Genomic DNA, 14,051 nt, shown 5'->3' on the forward strand with positions numbered 1-14,051 from the left:
TCAGAAAATAATAGATCGCACAGAAGAGAACACAAGACAAGATTTAACGTGGTTGACCCAAACCCTGGGCTACATCCACCAAACAACAAGTCCAATATTATTACGATCCAGTGATTATAACCTGATTACAATCTGTAATCCCTTACATCTCAATAATGTTGCAAGAAGCAATTTCGCATCACACAATATGAAAAAATCCCTAATCTAAGCCTTTTTATACAAGTACTTTTGTCACTTTAAAGGCTCAATTAGTTACAACATGTCGGCCATAAAATGTTGATAAAATAGCCCCAATTTTTTTTTAGGGAGTATTATGGAGTATGGAGTATGTACAGCACTTCCCTAATCAATCACCACAAACTAACACTAGTTTTGTTAATATTTTTGATGACAAGCTTGATAGATTTTTGTCTGTCTTTTCTAATGAGTCATGTGGTTCATCTGGAAGAAGAGAAATGAAGAGATTTTTGAAAGATCTAAGAGGGACCTTAGTGTGTTTTCTATAAAACTTCAATATCTTTTTATCATGTCTCAAGTATCTATTATTTTTAATTGAGTTACAAATAATTACAAAATTAAAAAACATAGAACATAACATACTAGGCCAAATATATGCTTATAGAAAAGATCCAAAACTATAAATTTAGATCTTCATTAAATTGAAAAACTGTAATGATTTTAACAGAGTTACAAATAGAAAGAAATCAATATTTAAATAGATAGATTTCAAAATTCATATATATTCATTATCAATCCCCCCTATATAGGTGGAAACTTATGTTTTTGCTTCACTTTCATTCTATTTTTTTCAGCTCAAAAGGCCACATTGAGAGTGTTTATATTATTCATTAGTTTATTTATTTTCATATTGAATTTATTTTAGAGTATATCTATTTTTTCAGTGGCTCTTCATTTTTCACTTGGAGTTTTGTTATTTTTCCATTCTTAAATCCAATAAATTTTCTCTTGACCAATACAAAATAAGAATAAAGAATTATTATTGATTAACTTTCTAATGCTTTAAAGCTAGAGAGATACATATGAATCTTATATGTAAAATCTATAGTATTATTGTAAATCAAATATTATAACAAATTTGAAATAAGAATTTATAAATTTTAATAAACACTAGTACAATTATAAATCTATCTATTATGAATTTTAGAGAATACTTCTTTTGTTTTACAAAGAAACATACAATTTATAATTTATTATAAATTATAAATACATATCTATTTTGGACCCATCATTCAATTTACTAATTTAAAAAAAATAAGAAAATTAAATTCATTAATATTAAATTGAATTTTAAGTTTATATTTCAAATTAATTTTAATATTATAGATTCATTTTACATTTTCAAAAAAATTTAGTTGTGCATTCTAAGCTTTTAATCTCCTAACAAGATCTATCAAAAATCATAAAGCATAATTTTTGTAATTTAAAATAAAATAAAATAGACAAGACTCCTGCTATAATACAACACTTATTAAATATAAACGAACACCTTTTTCTTCTCATTAGCCTATTTGGTTGCTAGAATAGGAATAGGAAATTAGGAATATGTTTTATGTTTTCCATTTGGTGCATCAATTAGAATAGGGAATATGAATACATATTCTCATTTTGCCTCTAAAATGAGCTTATACCCATTCTAAAAAATAACTTTTATTGGAATAGTCATTCATATTCCCAATATGCATTCCTATTATCCATTCCTATGCCTCAACCAAAAATTTTGGAATAGTCATTCTTATTCCTACTATGCATTCCTATTCTCCATTCCTATGCCTCCAACCAAAGATATAATTCCTATGTATCTTTGGTTGGAGGCATAGGAATGGAGAATAGGAATGCATATTGGGATATCTTTGGTTGGAGGTATAGGAATGGAGAATAAGAATGCATAACAGCTATTTTTTGGAATGGGTATAAGCTCATTTTAGAAGCAAAACGAGAATATTTATTCTTATTTCTTATTCCAATTGACTACCAAACGAAAAATAGAAAATGTATTGATAAGTAGGAGATGATTTCCACAGCTAGTCAAATTGTGATGTGAATATCAGGATTTAACTGTGTGATTTTGAGTCAAACTCGATGACCCATGTTTCATGAGTAGTGATTCAACATGAATCCATCTCTCATGAGAATAAATGGAACACTTAGCACTCATTGGATCTAGGTGATGCTCACGGACCAAACAGATAAATGTAACACTTAGAAAATGTATTTCTAATTTTCTATTCCTATTGCAGCAACCAAACGGACCATTAAATTCATTGTTTTAGTGTTCATATATTCAATCCTATCTTTTACCATCTTTGTGCACTAGCTATTCAAGATCAAAAGTTGGTACCAACTGACAATCAGATACAGAGACACGAGGCTACCTAACTCATTCTCTTTAGCTGAAAATCAATGATGAATGAAGTGTAATTTTGATTTAGATGAGTTCGTCTTAAAACCAATAAAAAACCGGTAAAATATTGATTTAATGACTGAGATGGTAGTTGGCTACAAAATGTTGGGTTTCTCATTTGGCCATTGAAGTAGGGCCTGCAACTTATTTTGAAGGCAAAACATTCATTCTTTTCAATCATGGCTGCCATGAAAACGGAGGAGAGTGAGATTGAGCTTCCCATTGTAGATCTGGCTCTGCTAAATTCAGAAGAGGGGCATTCAAAACTCACAGAGATAATCAGAGAGGCGTGTGAGAATTGGGGATTTTTCAATGTTATAAATCATGGAGTGGAATCCCATCTCATTCAGGCGATTGATTCAGTTTCTCGCGATCTATTTACGTTGCCTACAGAAGTGAAAGAAAAGGCCATTTTTTCCACATACTTCGATGGCTACACAGGGCGATCTGCTACGTTTCCATACAGGGAATCCGTGTCTTTCTCTCGTCTATTGCTTTCTGATTCAGTCCACAGGATTTCAGACGCTCTATGGCCTCAAAGGAATCCGGATTTCTGGTATGATTGTGTGTCATTTTCACTATTTAACTTTTTAGTCTAAAAAATCAGTCTTTAGTCTTGAAGATTTTTATAAGCTAATACTGATGCATAAAGATTGAATTCTGTTTTTTTTTATAATGGTTTTTTAAATCAAATATCTTGGCTTTTTAAACTAATGTCTTGTATTTGTTATCATTATCTATATTTATTATTATTATATAAAGTGAGCTAAGATTCTGATTCCAAATACAAACTTATAGAGCTTAGAATATCATATAATAGATACAACAATAAAGCTCAAGAACAACCAGCAATAAATAACCAGGCTGAAATAATAACAATTCCTCGTTGTGCCTAGCATTTCATTTTTGTATTTTCTTCTTTTCAGTTTTTCCATTCTTTGTCATGATAGACAACTAATCAAATTCAAAATTGTAAAATGGATATAAATAAGTTTGATATATTTTGATAGCTTTCATAACTAAATTAGTTCATTCATAATTTGAAATCTTATGTATGTATCATTCCTGAACAATAGAAATCTAGTTTGTTTGTTGTTTATTATTCATTCAATTACTCAGTTATATAGTACTGATTTACAATTATTATCATCATATACCATATCCTCTTCAAATACTCATAACTATTGTAAACGTTTTAGATTTTGATCAATGAAGGTGATTTCAAAATTATTTTTTTCTTAAGAATATTCGAAAATCTTTTTATTGTTATATAACAATGTAGTCTAAAACTCTTAAAAAACTATCACTCTTTACATGTACCATTTCAAGTCTGTACAAGTTCGTTTGGGACACTTGAGAAGATTCAGTTAAAATCATTAAACATCACCAACAAACTAGACCCATTGACATTTCTTACCATTTCAATGTTTAAACAATTATAAACCCCACCAAAAATAATCATTTCAATTCCAATAACCAATTCAGACTTAAACAAATTTAACAATTTGAGATCATTTCTCATAACAAAACTTGATCAACATATGATGCCAAATCTGTCACGAACTCAATATACTCAATATAAATATTTGAATTAACATAGAAATAAAGACATTTTTTTATCTTGTAGATAAAACATCAATCTTTTGAGGATTACTTCAGCTTCTTTTTTCTCTTTTCTTTTTCTTTTCTTTTTTCTTTCTTTCTTTCTTTCTTTTTTCTTCTGGCAAAACATTATATTTATATTAATAACAACTAGTTTAGAAATAGCTTCCGGAGAAAAGAACTAGAAAAGAAAAACTCTAGTCATTGCCTAATACAAAAAGGATGTAGAAGAAGAAATATTGCATCATGAGAGAGTATCTATCAACACTAATAAATCTTGTCCTCGTGATTCCCAAATCGAGAATATTGTGATTACAAAGAGCCCAAAACTCATATGCATACAATTCATTGTTTGGTGTTGGAAACAAAACCAAGAGCCAAGCCAAAAACTGTCATAAAAGTTTTTACCATTGATCTTCATACGAAACTCCAATTGAGACTATGATATTAGAAAGCCATCTGATGCAAATGCAACCCAAGACCCTGAACTGCATACAATATCTCAAAAGAACAAGTGAGATCCATAAAAGTAAAAACATGTGAAATCACAAAGAAGTTGTGATTTACTATCAAATAATATATGAGAAGGGTTCAACGTTATAAAGATTACTTTTATTGTTAATCTAATGGTGCTAAAAGAATGACTTGTTGAATATTTTGTGCTAAAAAGAATAATTGTTTTCATTTTCGTTGCTTCTACAGTAAAGCAGTGAAGGAATACAGTTGCAAGGTAGAAGAGCTTGCAAAAACACTTGTGAAGCTTATTGTTGGTAGTTTGGGAGTCAATGTCGCATTGGAAAAATCATTGGAAGGAAATCTTCGCATGAATTATTATACACCTCCAAATGCACCAACCTCAACATTGCCATTAAAAGGCCACAAAGACTTCTCTTGCTTGACAATTCTATACCAAGATCATATGGGAGGCCTTGAGGTTCTCACAAAGGAAGAAATGTGGGCTTCTATCAAGCCTCTAAAAGATTCATTTTCTGTTAATGTTGGGGATGCATTGGAGGTGAAATGTAGAGATATTTTTAAAGAAATCAAGTGTTAAAATTACAAATTTTGTAAACTTAGAGATTTGTTTAGCCAAATAATGTTATATTTGAATATGTGGTGTTTGTGTGCATGACAGATTTGGAGCAGTTGTAGATATAAGAGTGTCATGCACAGAGTAAAGTATGAAGGATGGAATTGCCGACTGTCTATTGCATTCTTTATGCACTTTGCAGATGATTCACAAGTGTATGCACCAGAAGAAATAATAGATGATGATCATCCAAGACGGTATAAGACATTTCATTTCAAGGAATATAAAGAATATAAACAACGAGTCATAAAAAATGAAGCCATCCCCAACCCCTTCCACATAAACATAGATTGATTCTTAGTAGGGGATGTATCTAAGGCTTCTATATAATGAATCAATGGTAATTCTATTATCATAAGTTAATATGGTTGGAGATCATTTAACTTAAACATTTGATCATGAAGCTCTTTAATGTTTCAAATAAATAGAACAAATTATTTATATTACAAATTTCTATTTATAGAAAAGTGTGTTGTGCTAAGTTATCATGACACAAAGCATGCATATGGTGTTGATGCATTGTTTTTTGCTAGTTCTTATCTATAGCTCCCAATAAATATTGCAAATTTTAAATATTTTGTGATTGAATGTATCTATTAAAGCATTTCTTTTCTTTTATCATATATTTTCTCCTTCCATCTTATAACATCATTGCATTCTACTACTTGAACCTTTAAGACATGTTGGATCATTATAAATGTAGGAAAGGTTCATGGTTTTAAAATGTCAAATTGGAAAATATTTAAAACCATATTTTAATCTTTGATTTGTTTAGATAGTTCATCTGAAATCACTTTAACTTTTCAAATATAATGCGTTGGTTGTTCAAGTTGTAAGCCTGAATTCTCAAAGTTTTGGCAATCTATCAAGCACTAGAGGTGTCAAACTCGTGGAGATTGTCACAAACCTATCTACAAATTTGGTAGCTAATGAAAAATGCTTAAGGTGGGTAATGCTTCCTACACTTTTTGCTTTCCAAAATCAGTGGGGTTTCCCTAAGATGTTGGGGTGATGATAGAAAAAGTGGGGGATCCCTCAATGCAAGGTATACCTATTAGACATTATATGCCAATACTTGCATCACAATATATTGATGTGATAGTTTTTTCATTTCATGCAAATAAACATCTTATAAATCTATAGCTTGGTATGTGAGCATTTGAAGGTGCATTTTATGACAATCCCTTATGATATTATGCATATATAGATATGAAAACAAAGTACAGTAAACTAATGAACTTGGACATAGTTTGATTTGATTCTATTTGCGTTGAGGATCGCGGGGGAGAGAAAACAAGAATATAATCAATGCCTTTATCCAATCAAACAACAAAGTGTTTGAAATCATTGAAAAGGTGTAATAAATAAATCAAAGGTGATACGATAATCAACATAGCACAAAAGATTATGATATTCTAATTATATAAGAAAGTTGGGCTCTACATGCACATTTAACAAATAAATATAAATAGCTTTAAATATTAATTAAATCTACTTAGTAACCATTAATAATGCATATGCACTTTCTTATTATGTTGAAAAAAATACCATAAACCATAAATAATTTATTTTTAAAAACATCAATTTGTGGAAACTAACAACATTCTTCAAAAAAATAGTGAACATTCAATGAGATATTCAACTAAGTTTGATTGTACTATTAGTCAAACATACTACAAATATTATGAGTGCTAATTACACATTTTAGAAGAACCCAAATCATTACAAAGTCAAACAACATATGCTCGAAATTGAAAATTGAAACCCAAAGGTTCTTGTGAGTATCATTGGTATGCAAGCTTGACACTTTTTCCCTCCTCTCCCTTTTTTGTGTTCTCAATGGTTTTTTTTCCCCTCCTTTATTCATTTTTTTAGAAGTCAAAAGAAATGAGCAAACATGAGAGATCAATTTATTTTTATCTCTAGTAAAATCAATCATGTGCAAACAACAGGAATCATCAAATTAGATGGGCGCATGTTAGTTTGTCATGTCATTACATTGGGTTAACACTTTTATACTTTTGATATCTCGTGATGAGTGATATCTCACCATGTCGACCACATTACTAGAAGCCCAGACATTGGATCAAGGTTGAGCATTCTAAGGGGCTTGAGACATGTGTGACTTTCTTTTGACAGCATCGTAGATGTTCCTAGGTAAAATCTTCAAGAGTAATAATATCATACAATACTAATCAAGAATTATGACATGAAACAACATGGAGTTCAACTAAAGTAGACAACCAATCAAGAGATAAAGATGATTTGAGACTTACTGTATAACATCAAATCTCAAATATTTTACACAACCATAGGTTTGTACCTCGTCAATAGCAACAATCATTTGCAATAAAATGACAACAAAATAACTCTAATTCAACATAAGATGAATACTATCATTGAAGGATGTAGCAATTCTCCACATAGAATATCATGTTTGTACAAGTTTGTATGAAAATATAACTTAGCATACCATGATATATTTTTATTTGATTTTCACTAATTAATCCTCATGATCTACCTCTATACTGTTGTAAAACCTGTTAAAAAACCTATTATGTTATGCAAGTTCTTTTCATGATTTTGTATTGTGTGAAGAATAATTAAATCTAACATTGAGATGTTTAAAGGAACAACCCCGAAGATTTATTAAATAATAAATATGTACTATCTCAAAATGTAAGTACGTAAGTGGAGTACAATTTCACAATTGTTTAGCACCTATCTTAGTGTATTTTCTTTGTAGCTTGCAAATTAATATGACTTCATAGTTGCGCTTAGTAAACACCTAATTTTGAATATCATTCTTCTATCAATTCAATTTCATTTAAAATTGAGGTGAGCCTTTATTTCTAAGTGCATTTCTCAAAGTTTCCTAGAATCAAATAATTGATTTCACTACCTAGGCCCTATGATATCATTTGTAGCCTTAGTGTCTTTTCTCAACCTTGAAATTGAGTGCCTTTGTAATTACACATCCCCTAATTGATCAGGATATGTGGTCCTAATTTGGGCCTTGATTGGGACATACATTATGTTTCAAACATTATATACTTGGGCACATAACATTCCAAAACTACCAGAGCTACCACTAAGAAGATGGCGGCTAGGGCTTCCTTTGAGATCAAACAAATCAAAGTTGTCATTAAGAAGCTAGATGTGTTGCAGGAACAAGTAGAAAAAATGATTTTAAAATGGATTAATGCTCTGTTTCCATTTGGCTTTTTTGTGTTCTTCTAGTTTGTTGGCTTTATGTGTTGTCTTTCGTTTGTTGGCCTTTTGTTGCTAGCTCTGTTGTTTGTGGGTTGTAGTTTCTTGGTCTGTAATGTTTAATCTTTAAATATTTTTTGTATAGGGTTTTAGGGCCCCTTCAAAACCTATTTTCTTAATAAAAAACATTCCAATCATTATTTACCCCAAAGATTGAGTCCAAATTTGAATTGGAATCGTAACTTAGTGATTTAGTAGGGGATTGTGATTTACAATCAACTCACTCAATTCTATCTTCAATTTTGTATTAAATAAATCATCACACTCTATTTTGATAAGATGAAAGAAATTTCAAGGTTGGAGCCCCATTTTGAAGACATACTATGAAGTGGGTACTTGTTAAGTAAGGTTGAATCAATCTACTATCAAGAAAATCAATCATTTCAACATCAACATGAAGCTTCAAAAGGATTGTGATGGTTACTAGGATATTAGTACTGACCAATGATTGGATTAATTACTCTTCCTCTTAGGATTGGGTATGGTTTCTTTTCATATATTAGATCTATGCAATTTTTCTTTGGATCTATATTATTTACATGCTTTCAATCAAGCATTGATTGTCTTCTCATATGGGGTTTACACTACAGGGTATATTTGCATCAATTTAGCTCATAGATATTTAGACACACTCTAGATGCACAATCATTACACACTTTACCACCATTATACTTGATATATATGTGGAGGTGGGAATCAATGAAACATGGAGTCAACCAATTTAAACTCCTATATAGGCCACCCACATTCACAATTTTTTAAAATGTAAGTTTGGAAGACTCAAGAACTAGTTGTCAAAAGTTGTATCATTCGTGTTCCTTGAGAAACTCATTATGTGATGTATACCACCTTAGAACAAAGGGTACACAATAGTCCAAATGTTTTGTTCCTCCCAAAAATAGCTAAAACTTCATTTGTAGATAGATAATAGTTTTGGGATCTAAGATTTGTAGTTATAATTACTTTTGAGATTTTATCAATTAAAAAATGAAACTTGTACCAACACACTTTCTTTTTTAATTGTAGGTGCACATAAATCCTCTTTGATCTCTTTCAATACTTTTTTTCAACTTAGATAACTTATCTCCTATTGTAATTAGTCATTTATGTAATAATACTACCCACCTTCTTTCCAATTATAAGAAATAAAGGAATAAAAACCTTTAAATTAAAAATATAGTATTGATACCATTATTAGTAATTGATGAGGCTAATTATTGCCTCTATTTCATGATAGTTTTAGAAACTTTATTTATACTCTATTTCATTTTCATCAAAACATTTGTGAACTTATGTTTACCTAAACCAATGATTAACCTATGGGTAGATAGTATGTCATCTTTTTCCAATATCATATATATGATGCAATATTTCATATAATTATCAGAATGTATGTTCTTATATTTGAATTTAATTTGATAATGCTTATTCGCAATGAATACAATGAATACAAAATTTGAACCTTAATACCAGTTATGGAATTGTCACCAGTAACATCACTGTCATACTCGACGATGCCATTATAATCTCAACCACTCTCAATTGTACTTATCCCGCTAAATCCATGACTAATTGCAACATCTAGCATTGCTTTTCTCGACAGAATATCCACCAGTCTAGACATTTTGCTTTGTTTTTTAAATTAACTATAAGCCCATGGAACTATCCACACACCATTCATTCAAACTATATAATGTTGAAATGGTTGTAAATGATAATCACTTTAATTGTCACACTCACATGGCTACCTTTGGAAAACTTGGGAGAAGTCCTTGATAGAACAATCTTGGTCTCTTGAGATTGAGAAGGTGAATACAAAGTATTAGAGATTTTGTACACTATTTTTTGTACTCGGAGGCTAATATTTTATTTTGGGTGTATTCAAACCATGACATCTTACCAAATTTGTTTTTGTATCCACATGAGGCATCACTCTTTTCCTGATATACGATGCCTCTTTCATATCCACATAAGGCTTAACTCTTTCCCCAATGTAGGGTGCCTCTTTCAAATCCACATAAGGCTTAACTCTTCCCAACTTTACGGTGCCTCAACTGAATCACCAATCTCTATTAATTTGTTTCTTAATTTTACCATCGTATAGAGTCTAAAATAATATAATAGGACTGTTACTATAAGCACAACTTTGCAATACATTGAATGCCCTGAAAATCCCAACAATTTCATGATGTTGTGCTTTGAACATAACACACTACAAGTTATTGCTTCATGGTCTAAAAAACTAAATATGGAGTTAATCCAATCTTTGTATCTATCTTTATTTAAACTTATTTCATTTGGAAAATCATAAGCTACATTCTTGATGGAATTTGGTTCCATAGCGTATGAGTCTCTAAAGGGATGAGCATGGTGTCTTAGGACTATAATCATAGTCATTGTTTGGAAGACTACACTTTGGTGTCTATATGAGTGAAGATGGCATATTGTAATTGGATTTAAACCCTATAAATATGTAGATGATAGATTAGAAAACTATGAGATATATATTTTTAGATTGTTGAGATTATTCATGCACCAAGATTTATGACACAAAATATGTATGGGGTATTAACATCGGGGGAAAGAACTAATATACTTGTTCACCATTTTTATGTATGTGTGATGAAAGGATCATTATTAAACCCTTCAAGAACCCTCAAGTAAACCATAGATTTCAATGATCAGCACAATTTCTTCAACATGATAGAGGCATTGACATGTGAAATAAAATCTTTTCTAGTCATGAAAATATAGTCATAAACAATCATCAATAACTCTTCAAATATTCATAATCAATCCAATCCCATCATTAATATTTTATTATAGGTAATTATATATCATTTCTCCAATTTATAGCAAGATCCAATGGCACAATAAAAATTTATGATTGTTTTCCCAAAACTGGTCACCATGAATCAAGGTTTTGGGCATTTACAAATGGTTTTCACCAAAACTTTGATAACTTCCTCAATAGTGAATGAAATCATCTCAAACAAAAATCAATGGAAATACTATTCAATGTTCTAAAATAACATAATATAAATACACCTATTTCTAGGTTGTACATGGCCATACAATACCTTGAAACAAGAGGAAAAACTTTCAAGACAACCAAAACAATAGATTTAAATAATGAAAATATGATACCAAAATGCTTCCAATGCTTTCCAATCCTTCTCCATATTTACATCATGACTATAAACAACCATTATAAAGGTTTTAATAACATTTAAACCTTAATACGGAAGTTATAACTATTAACTTCCTCTTATGACCATCTAACTTCCAATTTTGTCTTTTCACAATTTTTGAAAAGTTGCATTTTACAACTTTTACAATATTTGACTCAAATGACTTTACAACTTCACAAGAATATCCCAAATATATTAAAATGGAATAATAATATATTTTATCATCATTTTACCTCTTCATGGTTATTTTATACAAAATGTATCAAATAACCAATACAAGGCCATATTAGGACAACTCATTAAAATAGGCTCTTTTTGACCTTTAATATTGATGACATTACTAATTCAAGCATAATTAATTTTAATTAGGAATACTATTGAATAATTTGATGTATTTTCTTGGTGCTCCTACACCAATGGCATACTAACACTTATCCATGGATGACATGTCTCGAGATTAGCTTGCCCCTTATCAAAGTGTTCTAACATGTCCCACTGGGAACCACCCACCCGATGGGAAGTGACTCCTTGGTGGAGTCACTTCCCATCATAATGTGACTCCACTACCTTATTTATACTCTCATTGCAATATCTAGTAATAATCATATTGAAGACATATATTCCTCATTGTCTTTGAATGATTACAACTGCAATATCTCTCCCTTCGATCATTATAAGTAATTTGTGCCATAACAAAGGTTATTGTGACATAAAGCCATTAGTCCTCTTCCTCTGATCTACTAGAAATTCTATATTAATACCCACTAATATATTTAATACAATAATATTAATTATAAGAGAATAAGAATATCACTAAACTTGATTAAAGGTATATATCAAGTGTCAATAGGTTATCTTATAGTCAAATCTGATAACTATACAAGGCTTGCATTTGTTAAATCAATATGTCAGTTTGATTTTGTGGAAATTTTCCAAAGTTCAACTATTGTCTAGTAGCTAATATATACATTTTTATCTAGGATTTTTTAAAAGTGTTGTAGGTATGTAAAATCTATCAAGATTTTGATTTTGACTACCATGTGGTAAAGTTTTCTAGAAATTAGATATTTTGGTTTGAGGGTTTTTGATGTTGAAATCATTTTTGGAACAAAGATTTAACCCTTGGAGTGGGTTGATAGAATGTAGGACCTCCAAAAAATTACCCTAATTATCTATGTGGTGGTTGAGACCCATATCTAGTTGGAAAAAGATTGCATTGATGGAATGTTTGAAAATGAGTTATAGAGATTTTGAGGTGTCAATTATATAAATAGGGCACTTGAAGTAACATAAATTAAAGTCAATAAAGGTACTATTTATGTTGAACTAGTTGTGGAAGATGAACCAATTTGATAACTACTTACATTTTAGCTAGTTGGGATTCCTTGAAATATCAATTAGCTTTGATTGAGTACTCAAGTGGAACTAGAACCAAATTGTGTTGATGTTTGAGATGACATCATTTGAGAAGACCCTGATATGGACATTATTTGAGATAGTACAATGTACATTTGAGGTTGTGGAGCTCCATTAGGTTAGCTAAAGTTTAGACCAAATTATAAAAACATCAAACCTAGTAGGAAGCTTAACTCCTTTTCGAAAAAGCATTCTAAATACTTTTTGAGGTTTGATTCAACCATATTTTCTACAACTAGGGGAGAGTAAGAATCTTTTTATACCTCCTCTAATTATTCCTTTGTTATTCCTTGCAACATTTTTTTTATCTAGGAAGTCATTGTGATATTTTAGAAAAAGTATTAGGATACACATATGGATATATCTGTTTACAGGGGTTAATTCTAGTTCTTCCTCCCATGGAGGGACTGGGTTGACAGAAGGGTCTTCTAGTTTGTTTTTGTTTTGTGATCTCATAACTACTCTATGACCAAGGGTATGCAATAGAAGATCCATATTGCTATTGATTTAAAAAGATAAATAGAAGTGATCTAAGATTAAAAGATGGACCTCTAAAGGCAAACTTTTTCTAACTAGTTCTATCTTCTATTTAGAAAATGTAATATTGAGATTAAAATATGGGAATCTAATAGTTATGTGCAAATATAACCAACAATTCAAATGAATAAAGTACACAAAATTATAACAAAAGACATAAATATTTAATACGGTTTATCCAATTTTAGGCTACATCAACCAAAGAGTCCAATGTTAGTATTCCACAAAGATAAAATTATAGTTTTGATACATTTTACATTATATCACTGCTTATTTATATCCCTATAAGTGGTCTACCAATATCTTTTAACAATTAAATCCTAATGTTTTTTTTATGAGTCAACTTAGGGAAATGCTTGATAAATCAACCCAACTTGACGAATGTATAATACTTGCATGATCAGTTACCGCAAACCATCAGATAACTTTAAGGATAAAACTTTGAGATTTTCTTGATCTCAAAAAATGATGATGATGGGGTATGGTTTGACTCTTTCCTTAGACCAGGTATTGAGTTGTTATA

The 14,051-nt window shown here is 30.3% G+C and overlaps 1 protein-coding gene across 1 annotated transcript; it reads left to right on the plus strand.

Moving 5' to 3' along the window:
• Positions 1-2,455: 2,455 nt before the first annotated feature.
• On the plus strand, positions 2,456-5,564 carry LOC149574971 (C4-beta,C20-epoxidase-like). The gene is made up of 3 exons (XM_089814816.1): positions 2,456-2,978; positions 4,727-5,039; positions 5,160-5,564. The coding sequence occupies exons 1-3, from the start codon at positions 2,602-2,604 to the stop codon at positions 5,406-5,408; spliced, it is 939 nt and encodes a 312-aa protein (XP_089670942.1). The 5' UTR covers positions 2,456-2,601; the 3' UTR covers positions 5,409-5,564.
• Positions 5,565-14,051: the final 8,487 nt, after the last annotated feature.

Source organism: Cupressus sempervirens, chromosome 2, assembly GCF_028749045.1.
Source record: "Cupressus sempervirens isolate cs-2001-9-10 chromosome 2, ASM2874904v1, whole genome shotgun sequence".
NCBI classification, from domain to species: Eukaryota; Viridiplantae; Streptophyta; class Pinopsida; order Cupressales; family Cupressaceae; genus Cupressus; species Cupressus sempervirens.